This window comes from Polypterus senegalus, chromosome 18 (assembly GCF_016835505.1).
Source record: "Polypterus senegalus isolate Bchr_013 chromosome 18, ASM1683550v1, whole genome shotgun sequence".
NCBI classification, from domain to species: domain Eukaryota; kingdom Metazoa; phylum Chordata; class Cladistia; order Polypteriformes; family Polypteridae; genus Polypterus; species Polypterus senegalus.
In genome coordinates this window covers 54,389,494-54,408,321 of record NC_053171.1, presented here as the reverse complement: position 1 = coordinate 54,408,321, position 18,828 = coordinate 54,389,494, and the positions used below count along the sequence as shown (strand labels likewise).

Below are 18,828 nucleotides of genomic sequence, written 5' to 3'. Positions count from 1 at the left end.
GAGCCATATACACTACTGAGTCATATTATGATTTGCTTAGATGAAATTCACGCAAGTTGTATCAGCCTGGGATTTAAATTTTTGACTTTGATTTTCAGTGTACTGTTGAATCCATCACTTTGTTATATCATTTTGTTCAACAAATTATACAGTACTGTTCAGTAAAGATTTTTCTTTTAAATATTTCATTCATTGAGATCCAATGTGTGATTTAAATATTCACTTAATTTTTTTGAGCAGTATATATTAATGACACACTGGTGTGTGTTAGCTTGAGAGTTTAGTAGTCATACTATGAAGGAAAGTAGCAATGCTTAACAGCATCTTCTGTTTTTTCTTACTGACCGAGTATATGCTATTTAGGTATACATTATATTGCATATATTTGTCAAGTATGAGCATTGTGAACCCCCTGCATAACACTCTTTAGAATGACATGGAAGTGTAATGTTTAATACTGCTGCCTCTCAGTCCAGGGTTTAAATCCATTTGGAGTCTGCACATCCAACCTCATTGCCTGAGGAGGTTCCATTTAATTCGGCCTATTTTGCTGTTCCATTGTACACAGCTGTAGCTGATTTCACAAAACTTCTGCTGCAGGGTACTGCTTAAAGATACCAGAATTTGAAACAGCCACTAATAGCTCTATTAATTTTCACTATATCTGCTCTAACCTCAGCTCTCAAAATCAAGACTTTAAAAGTGAGGCCTATTGCCGGCTACTGAAAACACTCCCTTGACAATTTGTTAGATTTAGACATTCAGTTCAAAGAGAACTGTGAAAGATCAGAGCTGTAGAGTAGCTAAGATGTCTCATGTTAGCACTACACCACTGTTAATGCCTCTCACTGTTTCTATTGAAGTGTACTTGGCTGCAGCAGGATCAAAACCCCAATTGCAGTAATCAAAGCCACTTTCCAAAAGGCATGCAGTCTGAGGTAGCAAGATTCAGAATTTATTAGCTTTACAAGCCAAAGATCTGAATTGCAGCTGGCTTGCCCCCAATGCCTCAGCCCCCTTGTAACTCTAACCTGGAGAAAGGTGGTCTGAGAATTTGATGTTACTTATGTAGGCTTACGGTGCTGACACCGATGTGCAAACAAAAACCAGACAAGTAGAAACCGTGAAACATAATCTCTAATTATCTATTGTCACACACATGCGCATGGGAGGCAGCTAAAGGGCTTGGGTGAGGGCAATTCTGAATTTGACCAGGATGTGGTAAAGTGCACTGACTCTTTTTCTTGCTTTCCTGCAGACAAGTTCCACCTGGCCCTATTAACGTCACTTCCGGGTCTGGACCTATAGACGAAGGCCTTGCCAGCTCTGGCCCCCATGATGTCACGTCTGGGCTCAAGCCTATGGCTGAAGACCTATCCGATCCCGGCCCCTTTGACGTCACTTCCTACCCTGACCTTTAAAAGCCTCTACCTTTTCCCTATTTTCTCAGTTCTGTTTTGGACTCCAGTTTGTAGAGATCAGTACTGTCATTTATTGCAATGTGCAGCCAGGAATACAAATATATGGATGGCTGCCCCAATCCTTGTTATGGCTCTTTGTGGAGTTTGTGACACTACTTAATAAAAATTTTAAACTTCATTAAACTATCTTCATGAATAAAACCAGCTTCATAATTTTTTTTTTGAACACTCCAAAAGAAGAACACTAAAAATTAAAAAAAAAATGTCATAAATGACAGAGAAATTGTGGAAACATGAGATAGGGCCAGGTGGCAACACACCTGAGGAAAATAAAACAACATACCAGAAGAAAATACACCATAGTGGATAGGTTGGGATCTGGTCTACAGTCATTTGGGAAGAAGCAAGGTCAAAATGTGATGCCATTTGTTTCATGGATTCAAATCCAGCAACCTAGTGGCTGTCTGTGTTCTCCCGGAGACTGAATGGAATTTCTGCCCACCTCTCTAAAGGCAGGCAAGCTAAGTTAATGGTAGACTGTAAAAAGACCACAGTGTGAATGTGTGTGAAATGTGGACCTGTCATAGACTGGCATCTCATCCAGGGTTGGCTTCTGCCTTGCACCTGATGACTGATGCTGGTTAAAAAGCAGCTTCATACCCCATCCAGCCCCAGGACATGCATCTTCCCACAAAGAAAATCTAACCTTAGTGCTTTCCACATGTTTACCAATTTTCTTGAACTCAGCTGAAGCATGTTGACAAAGCAGGGTGTGTTTCCAGCACTCAATGAAACCCACACCCCTGGCAGTTACTTTTACTGCTAGAAAATGCCTGTATTTCAAAAGTTTGCCATGTGCACTCTAATTAAATCCCCCCAAAATCCCGACTTTGAAAGTAAGGCCTTCTCTGGCATGCTCATTTAGAAACTTAACAATTTATTAGCTTTACACAATGGATCTGAGAGCCATACAAACTCAGACCAGAAATCTCTAAGCTGTAGAGCACCCAAGTTGTCCTGAGGTCACAATCTGATCATGTCACCCACCTCTTCTTGAGAAGTGTAGTTGGAAGCAGCAGGATCTACAGACCAGTAGCAGTAATCAAAACCATATTCCAGCACCTTCTCCCTTGAGTCTGCTGGGCCATCGGGTCGTCCTTCAAGCTGGGAAATAGAAAAAAAAAGTTAAGAGAAGGAAATATGAAGAAAGCTTGTGTTCTTAATCAAGTTTTTTTTATTTTACTGAAAACTCACTAAACTCAGTGACTCTCTGGTCTCATATTACTTATTAAATATTCATCTCCAGCCTGGCACATCAGTATTATTACACACATTTGTAAAAAGAATGAGATGGGCACTGCATCAAGAGGTTAGCCCCTACGTTACACCCAGTGCTGTCAGGAGAGGTACCAGTTCCCATAATCCTAACCTGGCTAAGACAAATAAAACATGGTACTCTAATTAATTAATTAATTTTACAAACTTTCATTGGGAACCTGCTGTACCCTGAAGGTCTGCCTCCAGCCTTACTCCAATATCACTCACTCCCAATAGTACTGTACATATTAATTAGATCCCACTAGTTAATCCAGCTGGATTTTACTATTGTTTCTTTGGGTACCATTTACCTAAGGCTTGGTAAAACCTCTGAAGGCACAAAGACATTCAGGCCACAAGCCAAACTACCCAATGAAATGATCAGCAAGAAAAAAAAACTGCTTTCTCTAGTCTGAGGTCAAAGCCATGTACAGTACTGCCTTGCAGTACACTAAAGCACCTGTGAGCTCAGTGGCTCAGAACAAGTAGCTGTTAACTGCAGGGGTGGGCAAAACATTCAGTGGGATTATAAGGCCTTGGCCAAGGAACAGAGCAATGCAAAAAAGCATGAAAAATAGGAAGTAAAGTGGGATTAAGGTTTAACCCCTTAAACCCAGGCCACGACATATAATGGTTTATGGGAAAAATGGTAACTGCTGCTTTAATGTGAGAAAGAACCACAGACGGTGGTAGGGAGGGATCATATCTGTCTAAGAGGACAGAGCTGTGAAATCCACAAAGCTGGCCATTCAAAAATGAGATAAGTGTTCATATCTCTCTTTGGGTGTGCCAACCCAAAAGCACAATTTTCTGACACTGTCAGCAAATATATAATTTTCAGTCCACAGATTTTATGGTTACTGAACAGTCAATGTACAATTTATAATAAAAACCATTGTTACAAATTCTGTAACACACACACAAACACACATTTATACAGTTAGGTCTATAAATATTTGGACAGAGACAACTTTTTTCTAATTTTGGTTCTGTACATTACCACAATGAATTTTAAAAGAAACAACTCAGATGCAGTTGAAGTGCAGACTTTCAGCTTTAATTCAGTGGGTTGAACAAAAAGACTGCATTTACCTAAATTTGAGCAGACAGTATGTCTCTGAACACCTCAGAATTAATTCGGCTGCTTATGTCCTGTGTCACATCGTCAATAAACACTAGTGTCCCAGTGCCACTGGCAGCCATGCACGCCCAAGCCATCACACTGCCTCCACCTTGTTTTACAGATGATGTGGTATGCTTTGGATAATGAGCTGTTCCACGCCTTCTCCATACTTTTTTCTTGCCATCATTCTGGATGAAAAATAGAAGCACGAGGCGGCTAGAGGGAGAATGGGAAAGAACAGGAGGTAATGGAGAAGAAAGCAGACAGAGGAAAGCTGGTGAAGGACAGCGACAGAACAGATTCGATTGAGCAAAGGCAGGCAGCTAGGAGGTGAATTCCCGCAGATGAGTGCCTAGCCGACACTCGGTGGGGCTGAAGAAAGCCACTCCAGCTGAGCGATCACAGAGCTGGAGTGACTGGTATTGAAGACAACTGGCCGCCGAAAGGCAGCGCAAGTCGTGAAGGCTTTAGGCTGGTTTAGCCCCAGCGTGAGCGGCCTGGCCGCTGGGGAAAGAACCCAAGTCTCGATCCGGATGGAGCCCGATGTAGCCAGGGATCGGAGGGCTACCGGACCAGTGTGGAAGGCAGCTGCACCTGCAGGTAGGGCGACTCCCCTGTTGCAAAGCCCGATGGGAGAAGCAGGAGAGCCGCCAGGTAAAAAGGAGAAGGCACCGTGGAAAATTCATAAAGGAATATGTAAACGGAAATCACTCTGAGAGTAGGAGCCCTCTCACCTTCCAGGAAAGAAGGAAGTGAATACATTAATATAAAGAAGAACTCAGGATTAAAACATTTGTTTTGTTTTTTTTTTATTTTATGTTAACAGGCTAGTTAATGCGAGGTCAGTTAAGAGGGATTGTACTATGTGCCGTTGTGAAGATGGGAGATGAACGCACCCCAAGGAGACTGGAAACAATTATTCTACTAGAAGCTATGTGCCAGCCACTTCGTGTCTCTGCCTCTTGTGTTGTGAAGAGGGGGGCTGAATGCACACTAAGGAGATGCAGTCACTCCTTCAAAACACACTCTTAAACGGTGATACAATGGAAAACAAATACTTTTTTTTTTACCTCCTTTATGCTCGGTCATCTTTATGCTGATCTGACTGGCTACTGCTGCTGCTGCTGCTGCTGCTTGTGCCGTGCTGCGTGACCTGATGTCATTCAGTGCTTCGAACATTTAAAAGCCTGTACAGCAACTGTCTTTTTGTTTCACTGCCTTGTCTTGCGGGACGTTAAAGTGTCTCTGAGAAAAATCACGATTTTTTTTTATAATAGAAAGATATATCCATCCATCCATCCATTATCCAACCCACTATATCCTAACTAGAGAGATATATATGCCTGATAATTCCAAAACGAGACTCCTATTTCCATTAACAGACAGCAAACAGTGAAAATAGTGTGTTTATGTTCCAGAGACAGCATTGTATTTATTTATTTATTTAACAATTTTTTGATATTTTAGAATATCTCTTTATTATATAAAAAAAATTTTGAGACAAGACGACTTTTTTCAAGAAATTTTTTCAAGTCCCGCGAGACGAGACTTTGGCCATGAGATTTTTTCAAGTCACGCCCTCCTCTCAACCATATTCAACCACGCACACGGTCCAATTACCTCTCATTCATATGAAAACTTTTGTCAGACACAGTTCCTGCTCTCTCAGCTCTTATATATTTGTATGTTTTCCTCACTTTAAGTTCCTAATAAAAGAAGACGTATTATGTCCAAATCTGATTGAAGAATTTCATCACGAAGGGTCATCAACAGAAGAAACGAGTACATGGGCAATCCTAGCAGACAGAAACGATGAAGTCAAATGAATTAACACCAAAATTGTCGATCCGTTACACGGCAAATTGGTTAAATGCGTATCAATAGACTATGCTGAAACAGTTGGTGGTGATCATGTGGAAGATGAAAACATCAACTTACAATATCCCTAAGAATATCTACAACCGTTAACACCATCCAGTCTTCTGCCGCACAAATTGCTGTAGAAAGAAGGATGTATCCAAGAAAGGTAATGTAGTAAATCTTCCGCGCATAACATTAGACAACAAAGGAGATCTTGATATGCCATTCATATTAAAATGTTAACAGTTTCCCATTAGAATAGCTTTTGCAAAGACAATTAACAAATCACAGAGACAAACATTCGAAAAAGTTGTTTTATTTAACAGAGAGAAAGAAACGAAATTCACTCACGGGCAGTTATATGTTGCGTTGTCACAATGAAAGTTTTACAATAAAAGTTTAAGTTTAAAAAGTTTTTGCGTGTTCATTTCAAAGCCAAACAGAATGAAATCTTATTGCGCAATGAATACCTCTAACGCAACATGAAACATAATTTACTTTCAAATGATTACATTTTACAATTTTTTAATATGGTTAATTACTCGCTGTAACGTAAAATAGTTAGTTCTGTTATGCATATGTAACAATTCCCATGAAAATAACAATCTGTTTAAATTGTACATCCTCATCCACATACGTGAGCGGCAGAACCACAAAGAGGCTAGTGCATAACGTAGGCCCAGGGGTTGGCGAGCGAAGCAAGCAAGGGGGGCAAAGCTCCCTAATTTTTTGTAATTATCTGCAACATACTGCTGTTTTAAAGCACCTGTCCATTTTTTAACCTTCAAAGCTCCACTCCATTGAAGAGGTTGTCACTTTATGTTATACGTTAGTGATTACACCTGGTTACACTATGGTTAGATTAGGGTTGGGGGGTGGGGGGGTTATCTGACTCAAGTCAAATAAACCAGGTGACAAAAACATGAAATCTAATTGGCTCTCCAGTAGAGCTACTGAATTGCAGAGCTGCAGATGTCTGAGGCTGGACCCATCTCCATTTTAGAGGTAGCTCAGCTCGTACATTCAGGATGATAGTATTTCACATCTAAATCAAATGCATTTTTGATCACAACAAAGTGAATGTTTTTATAACTGGAGTAATTCCAGGTAATTTTTGTCGGCTTTCGGTACAATCTACTCTTTTCAGGACTTTGGGTTTCTGATCACTGTGCTCTTTTATTTAGCACTAGTAAAATACCCGCTCTTCGCAGTAGTGAAGTACTGCCTCAAAATTTTTATTAAGAAGAAAAATAAACCTTTTTAAACTGAGGGAAAATATACCAATAATTATTTGTTAAGGATCTCTTTGTATGCCACATTGTCAGTTCAGCCCTCCAGTTGTAATATGACCAAGCTGTGCGCCGAGCTTACTCTTGAGCATGCAACGTACAGTTGGCCATGTGAAAAGCAATCTTGCCTCAAATCTCACAGCTTGGATTGCTGCTGTCATAATCGGTTTGAGTTTCATGGTTTGTTTCAATTACGACAGTATTTACAGGACTTGTATTGAAGTGACATTCGGCATCTGTCAAGCGTTGTAAGCATACAACCGGTTTCATCGATAACTTCGCGTCCAGCTTTTGAGAGTTTAAACATTCATAAACATCAAAGTGTCCACTACTGAAATCGTCACCTATGAATCTAAGATGTTTAAGAGGCATTGGCGGTTGTCCAAAGGTGTAAAATATTTGGCCATTTCGGTACACTTGAAAGCGACAACCGAACAATTCAGCGGCAGCCATCAACTCACATGCAGAACCATAGGTGAAGGGCTTAAGCATTTCACTCTTATAGTGCTCCTGTGTAGTATAATTATCTCCTGTACCATCATCAGTCCACACCTTGAACCTGTCTCAGTCATTCAATACATAAGACACAATGTTCCTCCGGATATCAAGATTGAGCCTGATATGGCCGTGCAATAAGTAACACAGAGAATGGAAAAGGCAGGCAGCATCTCTGGGCATTGAAACCACTCAGTAACTGACAGTTCTTTGATCGATGGTGATCACCTCGATAGACATCTCACCTCCCAAATTGCTACTCGTTCCCGGTATTAACTTGTGGATTTGCCTGTGAATATTTAGCGGCAGCGTGTCTATAATCTTGTGGATTTGCCTGCGAGTATTTAGCGACAGCATGTCTATTAACTTGTGGATTTTTCTGAGAGTATTTGGCGGCAGTGTCACAAAGTTATTTCCATCTAGCTGCATCAGAAAATGTACCATGATGTCTGACACGCCTCCTTTTTACTGTTTTCTCACAGCTTGGATTGCTGCTGACGGACGGCCTTATATGGGCAGGCAGTCAATTATGTGGGAGACGTGGTGATGGGGGATGCAACTCCACCTTACACAGCGACCAATTTGCAGGCTATGGACGTATATATGTACGTAGGTAGGATTCAGTTATGACCATTACGTGTAGAATTTCGAAATGAAACCTGCCCAACTTTTGTAAGTAAGCTGTAAGGAATGAGCCTGCCAAATTTCAGCCTTCTACCTACACGGGAAGTTGGAGAATTAGTGATGAGTCAGTCAGTCAGTTAGTCAGTCAGTCAGTGAGGGCTTTGCCTTTTATTAGTATAGATTTGGAATTTTCATTTTCATTTTCACAATGGGCACTTTCCCCTAAGCAGTGTCTGGTTTTGACTTTCTTTTGTATTTCTTTTCAATTTCTGAGCATTTGTGTACATTTCATGGTCATAATTTGGAAGTACTCTGATCCCAGCATACATGTCTACTTAAGTTTTTGAGTCAATGCTTCACTGTTGAACCCCAGTTTTTCTTACACATTATCAATACTGTAATAGTTAGAGGCTCTAAACAGGTGGTTGCATGTCCATGTGTGGGCCCAGAGACAGAATGCCACCCTGTCAAGGCTGTTTCCAGCCAAGGTAGGCAGCAGCCCCAAATGACTCTAAACTGGAGTGCAGGCGGGCTGAGAATGTAATGTACTTCACTATCTTCAATATTTGACATCTTTGACCAAAATAAAGTGTTTGTAGTAGAGTTCACTGAACACTTAGTCCTACGGTAAAGTGCCATTACGTTCAAGGTTACTTCCTGCCTTGTCCCTGATGATGCAAGGATTTGCAGGTAGAGAAAATGGATGGACAGATGCAGTGCTTGCTTGTTTTTGTAATTTATTTCACTTTTTCAGGTGGTAAGAGAAGGCTGAAACAGGGCAGCAAGGTGCTGAACCAGGAGATGAAAAAGTCATCAAAAAAACAAAGCAGAGGTCAAAAGGCAGTTAAAAATGCCACAAAAACACACATTAATGTCCAAATCAAGGTAAAAAAACACATTAAATATCCTAATTCCCTAAAAGGATTTGTAATAACTAAACCACAAAAGTTTTTAAAATAACAATCCAGAAATGTATACACCACACCAAAACCTTTAGCTGCCATGTGGTAACAACAAAACATCATCATAGACAATAAGCAAAAATGATGGCATGCACGATTGAAAACAAAAAGGTATAGAAAAAATAACCTTATAACTACTTTTGCACTAAAGGGTTTTTGGCATTATTGCATAAAGTATCAATCTATCCATCCAAAAGACATATTCAAAATTAAATGGCTATTACTCATTTATTGTAATAAATGAGCTACATATGGTTGAAGAGTAACAAGTACAACACTTCAGATTTTGAAAAGAAAGTATTTATGTGATTAAAAATCTTTCCTTACAGCAATATCAACAAAATAAAACAATACAAAATGTGGTGCTTTAGGGATTTCTCCGCAAAAACTGGATTTTACAGTACATAACCAAGACATTTTATGATGCACAACCCTGAAATCAAGTTTCTTTTGTGCCCCAGCCAGTCAGCTGTCGTTGTGGATGTCAAATCCCATTGCATTGGAAAGTTCTACTGTTTGGCGCAAGGTGCCCCCCTGTTTGGAAACATTGTGTCTCTTTTTTGAAACATTTACTCTCTTACACCTAAACAATTTCTTAAAACAAGTGTAGCCGCAGATATTTATACATATATATTGCTCAAAAAATTTTTACGGAACACTTACTCATCATAGTTTAACTCCAAGTCAGTTAAGGTTCATAGGTATTAATCTATTCAGTTAGGAAGCATAAGTGATTGTGAATCAATTTCACCTGCTTGAGTGCAAATGAAAGTGGTGACAGAGGCACTGGAAAGGCAACAGCATGACATCCTTCAAAAAGGGAATTGTTGTGCAGGTGGTGGCCACAGACAGTTGCTCTCTCCTTATCCTTCCTGATTGATTCTTCTCTAGTTTTGCTAGTGTCCTTGTTAGTACGAGGCAGTACCTGCAGCTCATTCAGTTTACACAAGTAGTCCACTTTCACCAAGGTGGCACATCCATGCGTGCCGTCGCAAGAAGGTTTCCTGCGTCTCCCAGCATAGTGTCAAGAACATGGAGGAGATACCATGTACACAGCCAAACCCTTATTTTCAAAATTATTTTCCATGCCAGTCCTTGAAACAATTTCGTTTACCACTCGACACGGAGGAAGCTTACATTTTGTACACTTGACTGAGGTTTTTGTGCTGCAATTCACACATCTTCTCCTGCCACTTGTTGCAGTTGCCCGACAAAGGTTTATTTTAGGGCTGGAAATCGATTAAAAAATAAACAAATGTATGTAATTAATCACGATTAATCACGTCTAACATTAAAATGTAATTATAAAATGAATACATAAATCATGAAGAAAATACACACTGAATCACAAATTTAACTCTTTGAGGGCTGAATATTTTTTCCAAAAAACATAGTTTCTGAAAAGCAATGGTTTCACACAGAAATTAACATAAAACGTCTGTTGCTGCATGCTGCGGCTGCCAGTTTGCCAAGAATGTGCGGCAGACTTGCTGCCAGGCTGTCTTCACGTCACGGTCGCAGTGCATTGCAATCTGGTTCCTACCTCTTACCATTGTTAAGTGGCAGTCCTCCTGGCGAACACTGCCGTAGGCGTGTCAATTACTCGATTAGCTGGGGACCAGTCAGCTGAAGCTGGAACCTCACAATTGTTTTTAATCACTTGTATCAAAATCGGAGTCCGACAAGTCATAGTCCAGTTCAGAGATAATAGGCAAAATTTCATCGACGGAGTATTTTGCTTTAAGCATTCGCTTTGATCTCTCCATTGTGTCGGTGCCATTTTTGCTCTTGTTTGCACCTTACTACTCACACGAGCGCAGAAAATCTCGGTCAAACCAATGAAACTAACTTTCCTTCTAGCAACAAGAGTCCAACTAAAACATAACGGTTTGTTTTGGCACAGTTTACAGTTGATTACCATCATCAACTCCTCCTTTTGACAAAAGTCGACATCAGCCCTAAAAGAGTTAATAAAGAATCAACCCAAAAGAATTACAAAAAAATTAATGGCATAGTTTAAAACTTAAACAATGACCTTAAACCTGAACCTTTAAGAAAATAATACTTGAGCAAGTACAACATGAATTTGAGTGCCTTCCTAAAAAGTAAGTTGAAAAGAAGGCAACAAGAAAACACGGTCAACAATATTAATCATCAAATTGGCATAGTAAATTAGACACTGACATGTCAAAGTACAAATTAAACAATCAAAACAACTGTTGACTTTGAATGCACTGCTAAAGACTGATGCAACTGAAAGAATACACATCTCTTAAATGGCCGTAAATTAAAACTTATGTTAAAACTCCAGAAATACTATCCTCAATTGTTTATTACCATCAATGACTTGATGATTATACTCAATATACTCAATTGGCGCACCATAGAAACTACAGTGTAGTGCCCCTAGGTCAGACCTGAGACAGACACACTCCTTAGGTGGTCAAGGCCTGTCTGAGGAGGACGGGACTACCTGGAGAAGCCAGCATGAAAGCAGCTCTGCGATCGCTGTTTCGCACATAGTTTAGCACATGTATGGATTTAATGATTTTGTGTTTGGTAGAGTTGTGTTGTGCCTTGGGATTTTTCCGGTTACAAAAAGTGTACCGCCTCAGAAAAGACCTGGAACCTCAGATGGTTGGAAAACATTGCTCTACCTATACCATTTTTCCTGGCACGCAAAAAAAGAACTCCGTAGCTGCTCTCTTGCTTAAAAACTGACACCATGCATTACTTGGATGGTTATGTTGCAATTTTTGCATAAAGAAACTGCAAACTTATACATGGGCAGGAATAATCATTACACTTCTATTTCGTAGAATTTTGTCATTATATTAGAGCAGTCAGCACTGTAAGCTACCTGGCAGACTGGCAAGTTAAACACAGAGTACTAGAGACCCATTTTCGTATTAGTGCACCTCAAAGAACTTGTTTACCACTTATGTGATATGACAATGATTCGATCATCTTACAGAAACATGAAATGAAAAAAAAAAGGCAGCACAATTTTTACCTTCACACCTTTTCTCTAGCATTGCCACAGAACTGCCGTAAACTCCCCTAACAACCCCCTTTCCTCCCAATCCCCTTCACTTATGTCAGAATGTGTAAATCAACAAAATGAACACCAGTGCTAAGTAATGACATGTGGCGTATAATTGTGAAGCGTGTGATATGAAATGTTAAACCTGTAAATTAAAATTTTATTTCATTTAACTATTAAATAGGCAGCCCTAGGCACAGAGCTAGGAACACAGACACACATACACCTAAACCTGTGTTTCTCTGTCACTTTTGAGTCACAGAAGGCCATCGCTAACTAGCAAGCATATGAGACTTGTTTATGGTGTAATCTGCTCCCCACTTCTTACCCGTGACACCATAAAACCTATTGCACTCCCTTCAAACCCATCCCCACAGCCAGCTGTTCAATTTTATATCACTTTTGTAAATGTGTTCCTTTTTTTCTCCGTTGGTGAGGGAGTCAGAGGTGAAGCGAGTGCAATTAGAAACAGGATAAAAAGAAAAGCTTCACAGCCCTGTCCATCCCTTCCATGAGTGGTGGGAGGGGGAATTATACCCTGAACAATTCGGCTAAAGCTGTTTTTTTATCTCTCTTTTTTCATACAGTCACAACACAACGACGTGAGTGGACAGATACTGTGACATTCGATTGGGTTCTTCGCATGAAAGTTCGAGAAACACAAGTACAGCCAAACAATTACTCATCGGTATGCCAAGAAACATGGCTGGTGTATTTTAAGCTGATATTGAAACAGCACTGCTCAGAAAACTAACAGGGACGGAATGAAGTAGACAGCTTCCAGGGATGGCAATCAAACTGAACGTGATGCTTCAAAGTTATAATAAGCAGTACTGACAAATCAAGTGCAGCCTCAAGTCCTTCATTAACCATGTCGTTCTCAATAAAGTCAACCCTTTGCTCAGAATCGGAATCCAGCTTTGTGCATCACTGTGCATAATGATGAGCTGTTAGACAGCCATTATACGTGTCACCGTTTACACACAGCAGTGACAAGTAGCACAAATGACCAATCATAGTCAACTATACATCATTAGAATTCTCTGAACCTCAGCTATTCAACAGTAATGAGCCTTTCACTGTATGTGGCTCGACACTGGAGGGATATTCGATAAACTAAAACTAACTTAGCTGTGACATGTCACTCGCCTCAAGGTATATGTGTGCAGTTCTCATCTTATATATAAAGTCTATGCATGGAAGTCTGTTTGTCTGTCTGTCCTGAAAGTGAGAGGTGGAGTCAGGGTAAGGGCTGAGGAAACAAACTCGCTTGACAGCTAATATACAAGCGAGGCGAGCACATCGGCAAAACAAAACCTCCTAGGAGAGAGATGCCCAGAGTAGTTCCTTTCAATTACCTTTTCATCACCTTTATTCCTGACAATTTCAATAGTTTCTAGGACCCCGGACTTTTTACAGCATGGGCTTACATAGCTAGTATTTTAATAATGAAAGAGAGCAGACAACATGAAAACTTATGATTTATTTAAAGGAAGACACATTTAGGTATGCCAAAATACCATTAATGCTTTTGATTGATGTGTGAGTTTGTTGCATCACACACAAACAACTTTGAAATATGTTGGTGTCATGCATAAGTGGTTAACAAATAAAAAATATTAACATAGTCAAAATGAAAATAATATCACCAGATGTGAAAATTTGGATTTGGTGCAGTTCAAAGCCTAGATTCACAACATTTTCTTTTTTGCAAACTACAGTACTTTTTACTTTATATATTAAGGGTTTTAAACTTAACTGCTGTTGAGTACTTTGACGTACAGGGATCCTCTAAGATTCGAATAACCACATTGTGAAAATTCGGTTACACGACATTAAGCCTTGATAATATTTCTCGTTATACAAACAACAATGAAGCTAAATTTTCACAGTTATGAAAACCAAATTTAGTATGATTTTCAAACACACACCACCACCACCAGCACTAATCCCTGATTATGCCCTCAAGAGTTCTATGAACACCTTGAAGCAGCCTGTGAAATGGAGCAGGGCTGGATGTTTATGACATGCAACCCCACTCTTAGTTATTCTCACAGCTGATGCTCTGTTCATGTCCATTCAGTCAATTTGTTGCACGTTTTGTTCCAATGCCTTTTCATGTTATCTTGAGTGTTGTGGCTTTAAAAAAAGTTTGTCAAAGATTTTGAAAAGCCAAAGAATGATTGAAAGATCATTCCCTGAATGGGAAATTTGAAATGAAAAGGTAAACAGCTTTAACTAAACAGTATTTAATCAGGTACTAATGTCTCATTAAGGTTTATTTTGATGACTATACCCTAGAATTATTAAACATCCATCCATCCATCCATCCATCCATCCAATGTTTTAATGTGGTCATGTGCTACACAAATGTTACACTAAACATGCAGATTTATGCCCCTGCTTAGATTTTTATTTTGATTCTTTTTGACTTTTTAGGCCATTTACATGAGTTTCCATCTTTTGAACACTCAAATAAGGGTCCATCTCCCACTACATTCATATTTGAAGGATTTCAGAAATGTAGGGGTACACACAGTGCTACTGCTAGTCACGGTAAACCAACATCTTAGCATTTCAGGTTTTCTTGCCTCTTTGTCACCTTTTCTTTACCTTGTGTGCTATGACTCTGCATTGCTGGTAGCCAGGATACTGTTGATTGGGTTTTATTATTTAAACAGGTTACCTTTTGTTTAATGAACTATGCTGTCCTCTTCTAACCCTCTCTTCCCATATTGCACAAGTGTCTTCATTTTAATCCTCCAGTGTGGGGCCTACCCTGTGATCTCAGTTTACTAATAACTAGCTCTGTTGCATGCCATTCTTGGCAGATTTACTAAAAAGGGTTAGGTCAGATGGTCCAAGCACTACATAAAGGCATCCAGGTGTCGTTAACTAGTTGGTGATGCCCCCACAAAAAAAAACACCTACCAAAAGTATACACCATCTCATGTGCCTGCAATAAAATACCAGCCTCTACCTTAGTAGTTTCTGACTCTGACCACAAACAGGGCCAAACAAATTTAGGAATTCCAGGAAATGTCAGGCCCGGGACAGCTTGTCAAGGTCTTGTTTACTTTTCCACCCTGTATAATTAGCTGCCTCTTTTCTTCTCTAATCTCAGTCCTTCGTCCTCCTGGGCACGCTTGTACACTAATTGTACGTTGCCACTAGCTACACAATGTGTTGCGCCACGTTTCAGGCCCTCCCCAGATACTCAAAAGGCACAAGGGTTGTTCATGTCCATGAGGTCTTTCCTCTCAGCTCCATCTGTAATGGTTTTGCCATCTGAGCTGGATAGTCTGAAACCCACTGCCTCAAAAGCTGTTCACCTAGAGACAGAGGAGCTTTTGCAGAACATCAAGAGATACACCATGTGCAGTAAAGTTCTTACTTTCTTTTCCCTGTTTCTCTTTATCACCCAAGAAGAGCTGGCAGGTGCTGGCTTTCATGCTAGTCAGCTTGTCATTCAGAAATCTGCACCGTTAAATAAATGTCCTGCTGAATCAGAAATCACAATGTTTAAGTTTGGAAAAACGTAAAAGAAATTATAGAATTGGAATTAAGCAAGTTGGAAAAAAAATGGATGACTTGGGCTGCCTTTAGATCAGTTTAATGGTGTTCCAACTTTGCATCCTTATTTGAGTTATCTTGCTTTTACAATTTTCCTTTTTAATTGCTCCAATTCATGTAATCAAAATCTAGTGCTAGGTTTGCTGCAGAGGAGCAATTTCCAAGGTGTATGGCCGACGAAGACTATAAAGATGTTATGACCAGCAGAGCAGCTCTTATGTTGATCTTGACTGGGTGTCAAGAAGACCAAAAGTTACAAATAAATGGTACTTAATTAACCAAATATATTAAAACCAAGAGCAGAAAATTTGAAGTATCTTTCACACTGCAAAGAAAACAAAACCATTGCCTGTCTAGGCCTACCTATGCAAGATAAACTATATGGCCTACATTCCTCCAAATGATTGAGTTCAAGTGAGTTTCATTGTTAACTGGAGCATGAAATCTAGACATAGCCAAGCACGATTATCTGGTATCTCATCCGGGATGGATATGGGACCCTTACCTAAATATATTTTGGAATATATTTATCCCCCATCCGTCAAATGGCAGCATCCCAGGACCTCAGTAACCATGTTAGACACCTGCAGGGCATGAAGGGAGTTGTAGTGCCATGAGTCAACCCTGCTGGGTCCCATGGGTGCCACCAGGGGTGCTACGGAAATACACAATCCCTGTTTTTCAGGACTTCCACTTAACCCGGGAGTGTTTCAACTGGGCTATGCCCTGGCACCGAAAGTACTCCAGGTTGGACATAAAAAGAAGCCATTCAGCCTCCTCCAGTTGAGACAGAATCGAGAGGAATGAAGGCAACTCACACTGAGGTGGATGGAGACAGAAGAAAGAAAGAAAGAAAGAAAGAAAGAAAGAAAGAAAGAAAGAAAGAAAGAAAGAAAGAAAGAAAGAAAGAAAGAAAGAAAATTTTGTTTGTAATTGAACTTCTACAACCTATCAAGAAACCTCTGTGGGGTATTATTTGCAATAAAAACCTCTGTTTTGAACCTGTGACTGTATTAGTGTTGGATGTTTCCATGGTTTGTGGCTCAGTGGTAGCCCCCATCTCCATTGAAAAAACTGGCAGTAGAATGGGTTGTACTAAAAGGCTCAGTGACTTTAAATATGATACTGTCTTAGAATGACACCTTCCCCACAAGTCAGTAATTCTACTCTTCTAGATCTGCCCCAGCAAGTGTTACTATTGTGAAGTGGAAGGGTTGACAAGCAACAACAGCTCTGCCATGAAGTGGCAGACCACGCAAACTCATAAAGTGGAGACTTCAAGTGCTTAAGCCAAGAAAAAAAAATATTTATCTTCTGATCATTTTCTTGTCCAATCGTTTTGTTTTTCAGCTCCCAGTCTATTAAAGGTTACAAAAGTTCTCAGCCTCTTCTAACATGCCCACGACATGAGTGAAATAACGTAATCCAAAATGAAAGTGAAACTAAACTATCGATAATAACAGGAACTTTAAAAATAAATAACTCAATAATAGGAAAAGTGTATTAAAACAGAAAACAAAAAATAAACAAAACCAGAGCATCTTATAGATAAACGTGTGGAAGTGTGTGTGTGTCTGTCAGGCCCGAAAGTGAGAGGCAGAGTCAGGGTAAGGGCTCCACCTCCGAGGATATGCAAGCGAGGCCAGCACATTGGCAAAACGAAACCTCCAAAGAAAGAGTCACTCGCTTAGCAGCTAATACACAAGGGAGACAAGCACATTGGCAAAACAAAACCTCTGAAGAAAGACAAAATTGCTTAGCCGCTGATACACAAGCGTTGCGAGCATGTTGGCAAAACGAAACCTCCTAGGAGAGAGATTCCCAGAGTAGTTCCTTTCAATTACTTGGCATCTCTACATTTCAGTTTTTTTTCTGACGATTTCAATAATTTCTAGGAGCCTCGTCTTTTGACAGCACGGGCTTACACAGCTAGTTCCATAATAATATATTACAGTACAAAGAAAGTTCTTTATGGACGTAACCTTCTTGTGTTTGCTCAAATAACTGAAAAAACACTAGAGGATAAAAAATTGGTGAAATCTGGGGCATCTCACATTTTCTACGTGTGTACAATTTAAAATATCTTCTAGTCTGTTACCATTCTACCTGGATGTGTCTTTTAAGCCTGGGCCATAAAGTACCTCCAGTGTTATATTACTTGGGTAAAAACCCTGTGGCCATAGCCTAGAGATCTCTCTAGTGGCCCCAAGTAGTGACACACTTTTGAGCCCCTTTGGCTATATTAACAGTCCTGATGAACACCCAATTGACTGACCTTTCCAAGGTTTGTTAGGGGAGCTCCTATTGGCCTGAGGAATGATACCCCCCATCTAGGCACTGATTTATGCAATTATGGGGCATAACATCTCAGGCTTGAAGCAAATGGGCCTCCTTTATAATTGTGCAAAAAGAAATGATGTCAGTGTTAGCATTTACAGCATAAGCTGCATTGCAATGTACCTCTGTAATCATTATTAGGAGCCTAAAGAATCTACTACAAAAATTAGATGTTCCCAGCACATGTCTATATAAAATTGTGATTTGCAGCCAAGAAATTGACTATGTGGAATGAGTTGGGAAAAATGTAAATTCTCCTTCCCCCAATGTGCTGCAGCGGGGGGCAAAAAATCAAACTCAAAAACTGAAAAGGTTACCATCTCCATAGAGCAAAATTTAATTCTCAAAATGGCTTTTCCTAATGTTAACGATATGGAACCTACAGCAGCCCACTCATTATAATACACTGAGTCACAGGTAGGCACTGAAATATAGCCTCATCATTAATATCGCGATTAGCTTAGTACTGCAAATGTTACAGTATAATGCCTAGTGGTGGTATTTTATAAAATGAATACTGACTGATACCTGCCATTACCCAGCACTCTTTATCAGAGTAATTCTAAAATTAACTGGAGAGCAGAGCAGAGTTCTGGCGCTAAGTGTTAATTCACTCAACCATGTTTAATCATGGACTGCTCTAATGCAAAACATGTGTCTTCCATTCGTCTCACATTTTTCTCCCACCATTTCTAAAGCATTGATTTCAGTTTTGAAAGGCCAGAAATTTAAAAGAAAAAAAAAAAAACAATTTTAATTTTAACACTTCTGTTCCCTAAGCAGA

General features: G+C 39.8%; 1 protein-coding gene across 3 annotated transcripts in view; it reads right to left on the bottom strand.

Moving 5' to 3' along the window:
* The window catches only part of stard9 (StAR-related lipid transfer (START) domain containing 9), a 234,268-nt gene that overhangs the window by 166,655 nt on the left and 48,785 nt on the right, over window positions 1-18,828 (bottom strand). For all 3 annotated transcript variants that reach the window (XM_039741793.1, XM_039741795.1, XM_039741794.1), the window contains exon 3: window positions 2,469-2,585. In XM_039741793.1, the coding sequence (XP_039597727.1) occupies window positions 2,469-2,585 (117 nt within the window). The remainder of the gene's footprint in view (window positions 1-2,468; window positions 2,586-18,828) is intronic.